At 45.4% G+C, this 15,704-nt stretch overlaps 1 protein-coding gene across 1 annotated transcript in view; it reads right to left on the reverse strand.

Annotated features, from left to right (window-relative positions):
- The window catches only part of HADH (hydroxyacyl-CoA dehydrogenase), a 48,748-nt gene that overhangs the window by 17,472 nt on the left and 15,572 nt on the right, over window positions 1–15,704 (reverse strand). The window contains exons 2-3 of the mRNA XM_055434544.2: window positions 5,226–5,354; window positions 2,511–2,668 (exon numbers count right to left, since the gene is read on the reverse strand). Of these exons, the coding sequence (XP_055290519.1) occupies window positions 2,511–2,668; window positions 5,226–5,354 (287 nt within the window). The remainder of the gene's footprint in view (window positions 1–2,510; window positions 2,669–5,225; window positions 5,355–15,704) is intronic.

The following is a 15,704-nucleotide window of genomic DNA, read 5'->3' on the forward strand; positions in this document are numbered from 1 at the left end:
ACGGGACCGAGCATGCGTACTGTTCTCCACAGTGGCTGTGCCTGTTTACATTCCTAGGAACAGTGCAAGAGGGCTCCCTTTTCTCCACACTCTCCAGCACTGACTGTGCAGATTTTTTGATGATGGCCATTCTGACTGGAGATACCTCACTGTAGTTTTAATTTGCATTTCTCTAATAATTAGTGATGCTGAGCAGCTTTTCATGTGCCTTTTGGCCATCTGTATCTTTTTATAAGAAATGTCTATTTAGATCTTTTGCCTATTTTCTGATTGGGTTGAATGGTTTTTGATATTGGGCTTCATGAGTTGTCTTCCCCAGATTCGGTAAAGAATCTGCCTGCAGTACAGGAGACCTGGGTTCGATCCCTGGGTCAGGAAGATCCCCTGGAGAAGGAAATGGCAACCCACTCCAGTATCCTTGCCTGGAAAATCTCATGGATACAGCAGGAGCCTGGTGGGCTGCAGTCCATGGGGTCGCAAAGAGTCGGGCATGACTGAGCGACTAACACTTACTTACTTCATGAGTTGTCTGTATACTTTGGATGGCCAACATTTCATAGGGCTTCCCTGATGGCTCAGATGGTAAAGAATCTGCCTGCAATGCAGGAGATCTGGGTTTGATCCCGGGATCGGGAAAATCCCCTGGAGAAGGAAATGGCAACCCACTCCAGTATTCTTCCCTGGAGAATCCCATGGACAGAGAAGCCTGGCAGGCTACAGTCCACGGGGTCACAAAGGGTCAGACACGATAAAATCTTATGGAAGTACTTTTTCCTCATTCTGAGGGTTGTCTTTTCATTTCGCTTATGCTTTCCTTTGCAATGCAAAACGTTTTACATTTAATTAGGTCCCGTTTGTTTATTTTTGTTTTTAATTTTCATTACTCTAGGAGGTAGATCGAAAAAGATCTTGCTGTGATTTATAGATCAATAGAATAGCACAGAAAGCCCAGAGATAAACCTACACACCTATGGTCACTTAATCTATGACAAAGGAGGCAAAAATATACAGTGGAGAAAAGACAGTCTCTTCAATAAGTGGTGCTGGGAAAACTGGATAGTTACATGTAAAAGAATAAAATCAGAACACTGTATGCAAAAATAAACTAAAAATGGATTAAAGACCTAAATGTAAGGCCAGATACAATAAAACTCTTAAAAGGAAAACAGGGGCATAACACTCTCCTACATAAACAGCACTTCACTTTTAAGGCACGAGAACAGTGACCTTTCTTAACAACTTCCAAGTTGGCCGATTTAAAGACCAAGCAAAGGGGCTTCTCCTTAAAAAAAAAAAAAACCTTTTTAGCCAACACCCCTAACCAAGACAGTCTGGTTTCTGTCAAACGGTGCTACAGCCCCTAAGATAAGTGAAGTTGCTCAGTTGTGTGTGACTCTTTGGGACCCCATGGACTGTAGTCCTACCATGCTCCTCAATCCATGGAATTTTCCAGGCAAGGGTACTGGAGTCGGTTGCCATTTCCTTCTCCAGGGGATCTTCCCAACCCAGGGATCAAACCCAGGTCTCCTGCATTGCAGGTGGACACTTTACCCTCTGAGCCACCAGGGAAGCCTGTAAAGTATGTGAGCACGCTGATCAGCTGATCACAGGTGACACACAGGGGACAGAAAGACAGGCCTCTTCTCTTTGTCGGGGTCACCAGACCACACCGCCCTAAGGGTTGTCAGTCCAGCAGGCCAGTATGCAAGTGTCTCTCTTTAGCCACTGCCCACTGGTGGCTGCCTAAGAATTACTGTTGTCGTATAATCTTAATCTGACTTTGAGTCCCAGTCAAGATGGGTGACGCATGGCCAAGCAAACCACAAGATGAGCATGAATGGATATGTCAGGGGTCAGCATCACCAGAAGCCACAGGCAGAACGAGAGCTACACACGTGCATGGGTCGCTGATGCCGCACAGACAGCCCTGAGCCAGCGGCCCTGCATCTGACCTGCACGAGGCTCTCTCTCCTCACCCACCCTTTGCCAGGAAGCTGGGTAACAACTCCGTGCTCCTTAAAGGACCCCAACTGTTTTGACTTAACCCACAGAAGGCTCAAAGCAGGAGGATCCTGGAAACAGAAGGCACTCCCTTCAATTACATTATTCTGTTGGTTTCATCCAAAAGAGGGGACATACCAAATTGCTCTGAGGTTGCTCAGCAGACATTTAGGGACATGACCAAGTGCCTCCACCCTCTGGCCTGGGAGGGGCCATGACGCAGATACTGCAAGAGAGCAAGACCTGTCCCTGGATGGACCCTCCAATTCACGTGGGAAAAACTCTACCCTTCTCTGGGGACAAGGATCAGATTCAGGGCAGCCCACACCTCAGGGAGCAAACTGGGGGTGGAGGATGAAGAACAAAGGAAACAGTGTTGGCTCTTCTGGAAACAGCTGTAGAGTAATAAAAAGAAGTCTTAGTGTCAGGAGACTCCCCTTCCCAGGAGGAAAGCCCAAGTGCCAGGAAGGAGCCCCCAGCACCAACAAGGTCTTCCAGAGATCACGTACTCGGCAGCAAACTTGTCCAGCCTCTTGAACAGCTCGTTCTTCACCTGCAGATTCTCTACGATGGCCTCCACCACCAAGTCTGTGCTGTGAACCACGGATGCTGCATCCGTGCTGGTCGATATGCTGCTCAGGGTCTTCGCCACAAACTCATCAGCACCCTAATGCCGTGGAGGAAGGAGAAGAGAACGGTCACTGGGCTCATTGGAAAATGGCTGATGTGCTGCAAAGGAGGGAGGAAGCAGGAGGGCGAGGATAGGCCAGAACACCCCAGACAACCTGAACATGCTCTGAAATTCTGAGAAATAAAACTGTCTACGTCTCTTCTTAGGATAGATGGCATCTCAATGAACTTCTGGACCCTAAAGCAAGAATCAGCCTATGAACAATCCCAAGCGCTGGTCAGCACACTGTCGTGTGTCAGTCATAACTTTTCAAGCTCTTAGCCGGCTCTGCTCAGGTTACTAAGCTGTTTGTTCACAGCATCGGTGTTGGCCTGTTCTATCTGCTCTGTGTGAACAGACAGCCATGTACTGTTCTATGACGGGCTTCTTGGAAGCCTGTGATCTGTCTTCCAAAATAGGGTAAAAGGGGATCTCAGCCCCATCCACGAGTCTGAGAGGTGGTGCTGACTATTCCCCTCTAGCAGGAGGCAGGGAAGAGCTGCTGGACTCAGCAGTTGTTCATCAACTAACAATCACCCATCATGTGCCAGCAACTGGTGGTTCAAGAGCACACACCAGACACAGCCTCTGCCCTAGAAGAGCGTAGTCCTGTCTTTTCCTCATTGGTTCCTTCAGGTTTCCACAAACAGATATCAATCAGGGCAGAAACAGGTGGTCCCCTTATTAGCTGCCATTTTACTTCAAGATATAATTTGCCCGTGAGGATTCAACATGGTCCAGCCAAGGCATCCAAAATCATTAAGGAATAAACAATTCTCAGAGCTGCTCCAATGTTATGTGGCAGCCTGGGTGGGAGGGGAGTTTAGGGGAAAGTAGATACATGCATATGTGTGGCTGAGTCCCTTTTCTGGCCACACAAACTATCACAACATTGTTAATCGGCTATATTCCAATAAAAGATAAAAAGTTAAAAAAACTATCAGAGCTGATCAATAGAAATGTAATGCAAGATGACAGCTGATTTTAAATTTCTATCAGCTGCATTTTAACACGTGAAAACAGGTAAAATTAATTTTATTTAACCCTAAGATATCTAAGCTACTATCATTTCAACATGTAATCAATATAGAGATGTCTTGTGTACTTTTTCTATTCAGTCTTTGAAATCTGATGTCTGTCTTACCACACACCTTGGTTTGCACTAGCCACAGTTAAAAGTGCTCAACGGCCACTTCTAGCCAGTGGCGACTGTCCTTATCAGCGGAGAGCTAGATGAACACAGTTTATGTCAACTCAGCAAGCAGAAGCTGACCGTTCAAGCATGTCCCTGGCAGAGGTGGGAAACACCAGGAGATTAGACTCCAGAGGAGTGACCAGTCAGGAGCAAAGCATCTGGAGAACAGATGCCACCTTTCTACCCTCAGAGTGGGGCCCAGAGCCTCGGCCCAAAGAGGGGCAGTTGGCAGAAGTGTGCAGAGCAAACGAGTGAGAGCGCAGCTCGTCCTCACTCATGCGTCGCCTCGGCCCTCTTCAAATGCCACCTGACCAGACCCTCGTCACAACACGCTCCTCTCCACCATGACCAGTGAGGACATGTGAAGGACAGCTTAGTCTGCTGTGACACATACTGCTCAGATTTCTTTAGGGAGAACATAAAACCATCTCCTCCCCTGCTCCTCTGATTTTTAAAAGATAACTAGATTTTAAGAAGATGCAAGCCCAAATCACAATGAGATGCCCCTTCATACCTCCTATGATGGCTGTCACAAAAATAACAATAATAACTGTAGGCCAGGATGTGGAGAAATTGGAACCTACTTGTACATTACTTGTAGGAATGTAAAAGGGTCCAGCCATTGAGGAAAACAGTTTGGCGGTTTCCCAAAAAGCTAAACCTAGGATTATTATCGGAGAAGGCAATGGCAAGCCACTCTAGTACTCTTGCCTAGAAAATCGCATGGACAGAGGAGCCTGGTGGGCTGCAGTCCATGGGGTCGCTACTAGTCAGACACGACTGAGCGACTTCACTTTCCCTTTTCACTTTCACACATTGGAGAAGGAAATGGCAACCCACTCCAGTGTTCTTGCCTGGAGAATCCCAGGGACGGCGGAGCCTGGTGGGCTGCCGTCTATGGGGTCACACAGAGTCAGACACGACTGGAGTGACTTAGCAGCAGCAGCAGCAGGATTACTATGCGTCCCAGTGATTGCACTTCTAGGCATATACCTGAAAGAACTGCAAAGAGAGCCTTGAACAGACAGTACACTCATGTTCACTACGGCACTATTCACAACAGCCAAAAGGTGAAAAGAATCAACAGTATGGCTGTTTACTTCTCCTGTTCCGTTATCAGTCCCCGTGGAATACTTAGCGCTTATGTTATTATACTGGAACACTGGAGAATCCCAGGGATGGGGGAGCCTGGTGGGCTTCCGTCTATGGGGTCACACAGAGTCAGACACGACTGAAGTGAGTTAGCAGCAGCAGCAGTTTCAATTCAAACATTTAAAAAGCAAGCAAAGGCCAGAACCCCCTCACAAATGTGAAGTGGTCAGAGAACTGGTTTTGAAGATACTGATGACCAGAAATCACCTTGGGGTTTTCTGCAAACTTCTTCTTGGCCACTTTCCGAAGACTTTCCTCAATTCCCTTCCTGGATTTCGCCAGGATGTCCTCTGTTTGGTCCACCAACACTACTGTGTGGCCAGTTGCTGCAGCAACCTAGAGCAAAAAAAAAAAAAAAAAAGAATGCAAGAAAACACAAAATTTTTTCAAAAAAATTAGTAGATAGGAATTCTCTACAGTCCAGTAGTTAGGACTTGGCACTTTCACTGCTAGGGCCTGGGTTCAGTTCCTAGTTGCGGAACTAAGATCCTGCAAGCCGCTCAGCGCAGCCAAAACAAACACATAAAACTCAGTAGAGTTTCATATTCTGCATGAACTCTAGCACTGTTCTACTCAAAATACCACATAAACATAATCATAAGCCAACAGTAATTAAACACACACTTCTTCTCAGGCACTGCTTTAAATCCTTAACATGGATGACAACAATTCTCAAAACAACCTTATAAGATTAAGAGTTGGGCCCGCAGTCACACAACTGGTGTCTGCAGACGGACATTTGGAGAGGGCTCGTGCTCAATGTACCTAAATTGTTTGCACAATGTGGCTTACACTCACACCTGCTCTCCTTCCAAGAGTCTGAAATTTTGGCACTGGCCAGGCAGAGGGTGCCTATGTGACCAACCCCAGTAAAAATTCTTGGCTCTGGATCTCTAATGAGCACTGCTGGTAGACATTTCACAATACCTGTCGTAACTTACTGCTGAAGGAATCAAGTGTGTCCTGTATGGCATCAGCAGGAGAGGACTTAAGAAGCTAGCCCCTGGTTTCCTCCAGACCTTGCCCCCTGTGACTTTCCCCTCTGCTGATTCTGCTCTTTGTCCTTTTGCTATAATAAATCATAGCCATGACGATGACTATATGCCAGTCCTGGGCTTCCCTGGTGGCTCAGATGTTAAGAAATCTGTCTGCAATGGGGGAGACCCTGTGTTAGGAAGATTCCCTGGGAAGGAAATGGCAACCCACTCCAGTATTCTTGCCTGGAGAATTCCATGGACAGAGGAGCCTGGCAGGCTACAGTCCATGGGGTCACAGTCAGTCACTCGGTCAGGACTGAGCAGCTAACACTGAGAGAGGAGAGAAAGTCACCAAATCTGGAGAAGTGGGGTGAATCTAGTGGGGAACCCTAACATAGAAAATAAGAAAACAAATCTCAGATTTCAAATGTATCTAATGATGAAACTCAACTGCTCAGAGACAGGCACCCCTGAGGAGCAACAGCTGAAAGGAGGTATTGATGACCACCGGTGGGGTACTTTGTCTGCAAGAGGGCAAACAGAGGCGCTGGCTTGGGGACCTTCCATTTTTGTCTCAGCTCCTCTGTGTGGCAGTCCCTCTGGAATAATACAAGTGATTTTCACCTTTCTCTTAACCTCTGACCTAGCTCATCCTTTGAATAGGCCAAACAGGATTCCTCACATTCCTCCCTGCCCAGTCCCAATAGCTTTCCCTCACTTCCACTTCCAACATCACTCAGCCTTTCTTGCCCTCAGGCGCTTGGGGAGGAAAATTCAAGCACTTTTGGAACAAGAGAAAAAGCTGAAGGCAACAGAGACAAAGACAGCAGAGGTGCTTCGCTGGTGGTTCAGCGGCTAGGACTCTGTGCTTCCACTGCAGGAGGCACATGTTCGGTCCCAGGTTCGGGAACCTAGATCTCAGAAGCTACAGCGAGTGGCCAAAGAAATAAAAAGTGAAAGTTAAAGCAGTGTCCTTTTGTTTTGAAACTTTAAACACTGAGAAAACATGGGGAAAAAAAAAAACAACTCAACAATACAAAGCTCCCTATGTCAGATGTCAAAGAAAATAAAAGCCGCATGGTGAAGAACTCTTGTCAGGAATCAGATCTCAGAAGGCTGGGTACACCTTCTGTACCCAGAAGGAGGAGTACACCTGGAAGATGCCATTTTCCCAAGGAATAAGGTATTAACCTTAAAGAGGTGGAGCGGAGTCAGTGAGGGAGGTGGGATCACACCGTCTCCAGAGAAAGCCACTTACAGAGTTACTGTAACCATGTTTGACTGTGACAGTCACAGGGCATCTTTGGTTATGTTGCAAATAAGCTGTAACACTATCTCTGTAAGGTTACTTTAAAAAAAAATGCAAACAGAACACAATCCAAAAGATGAAGCAACCCTCAGAAATTCAAGTGAACCAAGACAGACTTACAAGAACACTAAAATTCAACTGGGAAAATCCGTGGCCAAGAAGTATTTTCAGCCTAAACGGGGACTTATCCAAAGTCCTCTGATAAACGCCCCCAGCTCCCCCACCCCTACTCCCACCCATAAGGAGACACTGGGCAATTCAGTCATCGCTTTTCTTCATCCCGCGTCGGCATGGGCACACTGGAGACGATACAGTATGCAGACACCAGCCAAAATCAGCTATTAAATCAAAGCCCTCTAGGCAATGTTCTAGAAGAGCAAAGTGTGGATGTCAAATGATCCATGTAAAGTTACTGTGTGTGCAAAATGTCTGTTTACTTTCCCTTATCAACCAGAATATACAGGAGGTGCAAGGAGGGGCCGAGTTTCAGAAAGGTAGCAGACAGACCTTCCCAGCGTGTCAGTGCTCACATCCTCTGCAGAACATCCCTCAGCCCCACAGCACCTCATCGGTCTTTAAAGAGGCTGCTCTCATAGGAACTTAGCTTAACTGTTTTCCCTAACTCAATTGCCTCGAACATTTTCTACAATTTCAGGATCTTCAAAATGCCTAGACTAGTATTTCTGATCTAGTGAGAAAGCAGTAATTGTATACTCTAAATGGTTATCCCTTTAAACACTTTCTACTCCAGCTTTCCTTATCTTGGTTTACTCATAAAGCTTCAATAAAATACAAAGGAAATCTTATGATATTGCTATTCCACAGGCAGAAAAAGATATTCTAGTTTAAACCCAAAGTAGACATGGCTAGTGGGCAATTTCCTGGCAGTCCAGCAGTTAGGACTCTGGGCAGATTTCAGGGCCATGGCCAGGGAGCTAAGATCTCACAAGCTGCACGGCATGGCCAAACAAATAACAACAACACCCCACCCAAAGGGGATACAATTAAGACTGAATGGAGAAAACATAGGTGAAAAAGATACATTTAAATTCTTGAAATAGTATCCATTTTATGATGAAGTTCTTGGTTGCATAGCAATAAACTGCCATTTCAGCACAACATCAAGTAATTTCAATGAAAGCAGTATTTTCATTCTACCCACCTACAGACAGCAACCCAATCCAACCTAAAGAACTTCCCTGCTGCTGCTGCTGCTAAGTTGCTTCAGTCGTGTCTGACTCTGTGTGACCCCATAGACGGCAGCCCACCAGGCTCCACCATCCCTGGGATTCTCCAGGCAAGAACACTGGAGTGGGCTGCCATTTCCTTCTCCAGTGCATGAAAGTGAAAAGTGAAAGTGAACTTCCCTAGAATCATTTGTTTGCAGACATACCCAAGAGACACAAGGTTGGCAACATCTTGAGGGTAACTTCCTGTCCTATTCATCTTCACAAACCCAGTGCCTGGTCCATGGTGGTGAGAGGGTAATAGGCAGGAAGACCCGGGGTCTCCAAACAGAGGAAATAGGCTGCAAGTGTCAGACACTTTTTTCTCTCTTAAGCGGTAGGAGGAAACAAGTGTTAGAATCCCCTTATCTACACAAATTTAAAAAGAGGTTTCTTTTAAAATTGTGTTGCCATGACAACACATGGTTCCACCTGCACTTAACTTTTCTCAAACCTTGAGCTAACCAATGCATTTTTCCTATGGAAATATTTGTCTTAAGCTATGTTAATGAACTATGTATTTACTGTTGCCTAACATTCTGAAAGAGATGGGAATCCCAGACCACCTGACCTGCCTCTTGAGAAACCTGTATGCAGGTCAGGAAGCAACAGTTAGAACCGGTCATGGAACAACAGACTGGTTCCAAATAGGAAAAGGAGTGCGTCAAGGTTGTATATTGTCACCTTGCTTATTTAACTTATATGCAGAGTACATCATGAGGAACGCTGGGCTGGAAGAAGCACAAGCTGGAATCAAGATTGCTGGGAGAAATATCAATAACCTCAGATATGCAGATGACACCACCCTTATGGCAGAAAGTGAAGAGGAACTCAAAAGCCTCTTGATGAAAGTGAAAGAGGAGAGTGAAAAGGTTGGCTTGAAGCTCAACATTCAGAAAACAAAGATCATGGCATCTGGTCCCATCACTTCATGGGAAATAGATGGAAAAACAGTGGAAACAGTGTCAGACTTTGTTTTTTTGGGCTCCAAAATCACTGCAGATGCTGATTGCAGCCATGAAATTAAAAGACGCTTGCTCCTTGGAAGGAAAGTTATGACCAACCTTGATAGTATATTAAAAAGCAGAGACATTACTTTGCCGACCAAGGTCCGTCTAGTCAAGGCAATGGTTTTTCCCGTGGTCATGTATGGATGTGAGAGTTGGACTGTGAAGAAAGCTGATTGCCGAAGAATCGATGCTTTTGAACTGTGGTGTTGGAGAAGACTCTTGAGAGTCCCTTATACTGCAAGGAGATCCAACCAGTCCATTCTAAAGGAGATCAATCCTGGATGTTCATTGGAGGGACTGATGCTAAAGCTGAAACTCCAATACTTTGGCCACCTCATGAGACGAGTTGACTCACTGGAAAAGACTCTGATGCTGGGAAAGGTTGGGGGCGGGAGGAGAAGGGGACGACGGAGAATGAGATGGCTGGATGGCATCACCGACTCTGTGGACATGAGTTTGAGTGTACTCCGGGAGTTGGTGATGGACAGGGAGGCCTGGCGTGCTGTGATTCATGGGGTCGCGGAGAGTCGGACACGACTGAGCGACTGAACTGAACTGAACTGAATGGACCCGGACAACTAACCTTGTGCCAATGTTATGCCAAAATGCATGTTGTGGGTGAGTGGCTTGGTGCCAGTCTCTGAGTTTTGAGACGTTTCCTTTCTCCAATTAGCAGACTGCTAGTAGCTATGTAACATCCAGCTAAAGACTAGCAGGGGGTCACTCTTTCTGCCCCCTTCTGATGTCTATGTCAGAAGCTTTCTCTCTTTTATACTTTAATAAAACTTTATTACACAAAAGCTCTGAGCGATCAAGCCTCATCACTGGCCCCAGATAGAATTCTTCTCCTCCAGAGGCCAGGAATCCCAGCGTATTTCATGGCTCAACAACAACCTTTCAGTGGGCACTCAATGTATATTTGCTGAATAAGTAAGTGAACAAACAAACCACAGGTAGCCCACTGCCTGGTATGTATCAGATACCTGACAACATTTCCATGGGATGAGTCCAATGTTCTGATTTTATTCATCTACTCCAAGTGGGATTGGTATTCCTCCCTACTGTTATGTGTCTAACGGGCTATCATCAAAAAAGAGTGAGGATGCTGGCAGCCTGTCCCTTGTCCCCATGCAATCCATGTCAGACCTGAAAGGTACATGACTGTATCCCAGACTGGCTCAAAAAGCAGATGCAACCTTAAGCATGGCCAATAGTTAGATCTTCGCTCATAGCTTCAGCTACATGCTGGTCTGAAGGCTAGAGCCAGAAAAAACATAACAAGAAGTGCTGTGTTTTTCTTGGAAGCCAAGTAATTGTACAGGGATATACAAACAATCTGGACAGTGGGGAAGCCTTCAAATCGTTTGGGTGAAAAAAATGCAGATTATTACAAAATGCTTTACACCAAATGACCAAGGGCCACACAAAAACTTTGGCTTCTCTGAGGTGAGCACTCTTGCCCCACCACCCCAACGCCTGAGCTGCCCTGGGGTAGAGAGGAGCCACCCTTACCGCAGCATGCTGGGCGCAGCTCTGCGTTCATTCCCTTTGCTACTGCTGCCTCCTCTAGACTCAACAACCATGCAGTGTCTGTCCCAGGCCCCAGGATAAGGTGGTGAACAGAACAAATCCCCTGCTCGCAGAGAGCTTTCAGTCCTCATAAATTATCCTATTTGGTCTCCCTAACAGCCTCTGCGGGAGGCACTGTAACAGTGAGCGAACGAAGTCTGGATGTGAGGGGCTTTGAAGCCAGGCCGGCCTGTATCCCGAGCCCACGCGCTGGCTGCTGACCCTGAGAGGCACGGCTGGGTCCTAGGGGAACAGTCTGGAGCAGCTCGGAACTGGGCTACAGCCAGACTCTGGAGCCTGTCCACCAACTATGAGACGGAAAAATTCCTTAACTCTCAAAGGCTGTCTCCTCATGTAAAATTGGAGCAGAAGAGTTGCTGAGAGGGTCAAAAGAGTTAATATATGTTGAGAGAATTAAAAGAGTTAACACAGTAGAATTGTTGAGAGGATTAAGAGTTAAAGAACATGTGATATGCTAGGCACCCAGAACAGTGCCCAGGATAGCACAACAGCTTGATGATTTTATTCTAGGCAGGCCCCTTCCTCCTTCTGCAAGGGCCCAAGGCCTAATAATAGACCCAGGTACAGGAAGCTACTTTACTTTGGCTTTAACATCACATCTTCAGATCTCATGACTTGCCCCCTTTCCAGTTTTCATTTCCAGGTTTTCTGTGTCCCTACATTTTTACAGACAGGTTAGGATCCCTCTTCATTTAAAAAGAACATTTAAAAAGCAGGGGGAACACCCATAAACTTCCTTAGCCACCTGAAGCTGACCTTTGCTTTACTACCAAAGTCCTTTAATCACTGGGGGCACAGCTGCATGTGGAGCAGCAGCACTGCTGAATGCAAGTCCACACCAGAGGTCTTCTAAGTGTTAAAGCCAGTGCCTGTTCTTTGGCCTCATCTTCTAGTTTTCCACAGCCCTATACACTGCCAACTAAGCCTTCCTTTTTGAAATTCTCCAATTTCTTATCTCTATCTGTTCCTTTTAGCCACATTAATTCTCTCAATCTTCTCAAACAAAGGTATCTTTCAAGGTTCTGCCTTCAGTATTCTTCTCCTCTGTTTTTACAATCTTTTCTTTCTGGAACCTTAATCATTCTCGTAATTCCAGCTAGGTGTGAAACCAGCACATTCTTTCCTAAGCTACAGTCTGTACCATGTGCATACATGCTAGGTTGCTTCAGTCATTTCCGACTCTGTGACCCTAGGGACTGTAGCCCGCCAGGCTCCACTGTCCATGGGATTCTCCAGCAAGAATACTGAAGTGGGTTACCAGGCCCTCCCTCCTGGGGATCTTCCCGACCCAGGGATCGAACCTGTGTCTCTTATGTCTCCCACATTGGCAGGTGGGTTCGTTACCACTGAGCCACCTGGGAAGCCTGCAATCAATACCTTGTGCCCCTAAAACCAGTTCTCTTGACCTCCATTAATGTTACCACTATTCTGAGGGTCACAAGAGTTGCTGGACAACACTTTTTTCTTAACCTCCACCCTAATTACATCCAAAGAAGCTCTATCCATCATTTAAGGCCCATTTCAAAACCTACCCTCTCCAAATGAATGTCCTTTTTCTTGTTTTAAACTTAGAGCTAGATTTTTACTGCTGTTACTAGGCTGCTTGACACCAGAGTCAACGGTGCCACGTGGTCTCTGCTCTTAGACCTGACTCCCTTAGTGGCAGACACTCATCGGGTCCTTGTGTCCCCTGCCACTCGTCACCTGTATGTGGTGCTTGTCCGGTAACTCACTGCTCAATACCAGGTGCCGAGAGCAGAGTGACCCAAGCCTGTGCCCTCCCCCAGCTCCGACACACTGCTCCTTGGGCTGCTTCCCGGCTCCACAACCCCGCCCTGAGGTTCCCTCCCTCAGGAAGCGCCTCCACCTCACTTCGATGCCAGCCCACAATTGAAACAGAGAGGCCCTCTCCCCCTCGGTGAGAGCTCTCTCAACCTCTAGCACAGCTAGTCGCTCCTTTGTGCCTCTACTGATTTACAGATACATCAGGTCCTTCCTCGGAGAAGGCAATGGCACGCCACTCCAGTACTCTTGCCTAGAAAATCCGATGGATGGAGGAGCCTGGTAGGCTGCAGTCCGTGGGGTCGCTAAGGGTTGGACAAGACTGAGCGGCTTCACTTTCACTTTTCACTTTCACACATTGGAGAAGGAAATGGCAGCCCACTCCAGTGTTCTTGCCTGGAGAATCCCAGGGACGGGGGAGCCTGGTGGGCTTCCGTCTATGGGGTCACACAGAGTCGGACACGACTGAAGCGACTTAGCAGCAGCAGCAGCAGGTCCTTCCTGCAGGACCCTAAATATAGGAAAAAAAAAAAAAACAGTGTGGAGCTGGTAAGAGTCACAGCTACCAATGATCACTCAGTTGTGTTAACAGCAGCCCAAACCCCAGGACATGAATATAAGAGAGAAATAAAAAACAAATGGCTGTAAGCTATTTCAAGTTGTAAAATTCTCACAAATTTTAGAATAAAGGTCATAAACCAATGACGATGTAGGAAAAATTCCAGATGTGAAAGATAAATCAGACATGGAAAAGTTAACTAACACCAGCTTTTGATGATGAACTCAAAATACTGAATAATAGCTAGAGACCTTTTCAAAAGACCTGCCATGTCATCCACTTCTTCAGAATCTGAAGTAGCTGTTAACACAAAGCCCAACATAGGGTAGTTCTGTCATACTCCGAACTTCAGTCCAACCAAAATTTCCAGTAAACACAAATTTGATATACGTATATGTAGTACAGTTACATACATACGCCTTTTTTTAAACATATACTTTTTAATGTCCCTTCTTCCTTACCTAAGACGATATATCCTATAACATCATATATCCTATAATATCTATAACATCATATTTTAAGTGTCTAAAGACCGTATCTTAAGGTAAGGTATCTAACCCACTAAAACTTTCATCTGTATCAGGTGACATCCCAGATATGATAAGCAGGCCCTCTGTGCCTTCATGACAGCTGTTCACACTTGTACCTCCTCTGGATAGTGAGCAATTCAAGAGCAGCAACCACACATTACCTCTCACCCGCCTCAATGCCTAGCACAAAGGTACACTTAATCTTCATGAAAAGAATGTGTGAATAATAGATCGAGTTTTTAAAAGCTTCAATTTGTGAACTATCTTAGGAATAAGTTCTCAAGAAATCATAACTGGTTTTGCTACTAGAAACTCTTTACAACAAATTTTACATAATCAATTTATTAATAGAATTATGAAAAATCACACACACAAAAAGAATAGACAGAAAAAAAAAGAATAACTGGATTCTTTAGTCAATTACCAAATTTTTTTAAAAAATACCACAAAAGTATCTCTATTACTTTGGTGGGCAGATCAACCATTTTCTGGCACTGGTGGTGGAGATACCAGGCAAAAGGGGAACTAGAGGGCAACTGCTGTGTAATATGACCACCTCTGTACTTTCAAAATTGGATTTATGCTTAATTTCCTCCAGCAAGTCAATGTGTCTTGTACCATTTATCAAGGGGGCTGTGGGCAAAGAGACACACAGACCCTGTGTGTGTCCGTCCATCTGTGAGGGACACGTGTGAGCCAGGGCAGGGATTGCGGCAGACACACAAGACAGGTTTCCCTCCAATGTAGCGCTTTCTTCTCTATCACAGCAGGGAGACAGTGAAAGGCACCTTAGTTTCTCAACTACTGCAAGGTCAGAGAGAGGGAAAAGTATTTACTGTTCAGCTTTAGTAGCTACAGATAATTGAGATCATCAATTACTAGAGCAGGAAAATCAGTGCAACAGTTTTCAGGCTTTTGAGCCATGAAATTATTCCTCCTAAGAATGTATACAGAAGAGCAATACATAAAGCATAGGTCAGGGGAGAGGGGTTTGGGAACCACCAAGGAACTGCACTGAACTCCTAACCCTAAAGTCCATCAGAGTGTAGTGTTAAAAACCTCTGATCTGTAATTAGCCTCCAATTAAAAAAAAAAACAAAAAACCTCTGATCTATTCAGACCTACTATGATGGCTATTATTTTTAAAAAAGAAACAAAAACAAAAAACATAAAGTGTTAGCAAAGATATGGAGAAACTGGAACTCCTGCACACTGCTCATGCAGTCCCTGTGGAACATGCTATAAGAGTTCCTCAAAATACTAAAAAGAATTACCATATTATCCAGGAATTCCACTTCTGGATATATAAGCAGCAAGACTCTAACACAGCTGCAGACCACATTCATGGCAGCATCCACAATAACCAAAAGTGGGAACAGCCCAAGTGCCCACTGATGGATGAACAGACAAACAAGCTGTGCTACAGACATGCAATGGAATATGACTCCACTAAAAATATCCCGATGTAAATTATTCCTCAAAAAGGAAAGAAATTCTGACACATGCTACCACATAGATGAACCTTTAAGGTTTTTAGATGAAATAAAGCAGTCACAAAAGGACAAATGCTGAGTGATTTCTCTCATACGAAGAATCTAGAACAGTCAAATTTATAGAGACTGAAAGCAGAAGGATGGCTGCCAGGGGCTGGGGGAAGGAGAGATGGGAAATTATTATTTAACGGGCATATACTTAAATGCCAC

Source organism: Moschus berezovskii, chromosome 5 (genome assembly GCF_049115385.1).
Source record: "Moschus berezovskii isolate FMDL1 chromosome 5, NW_MosBer_1.0, whole genome shotgun sequence".
Taxonomy (NCBI): Eukaryota; Metazoa; Chordata; class Mammalia; order Artiodactyla; family Moschidae; genus Moschus; species Moschus berezovskii.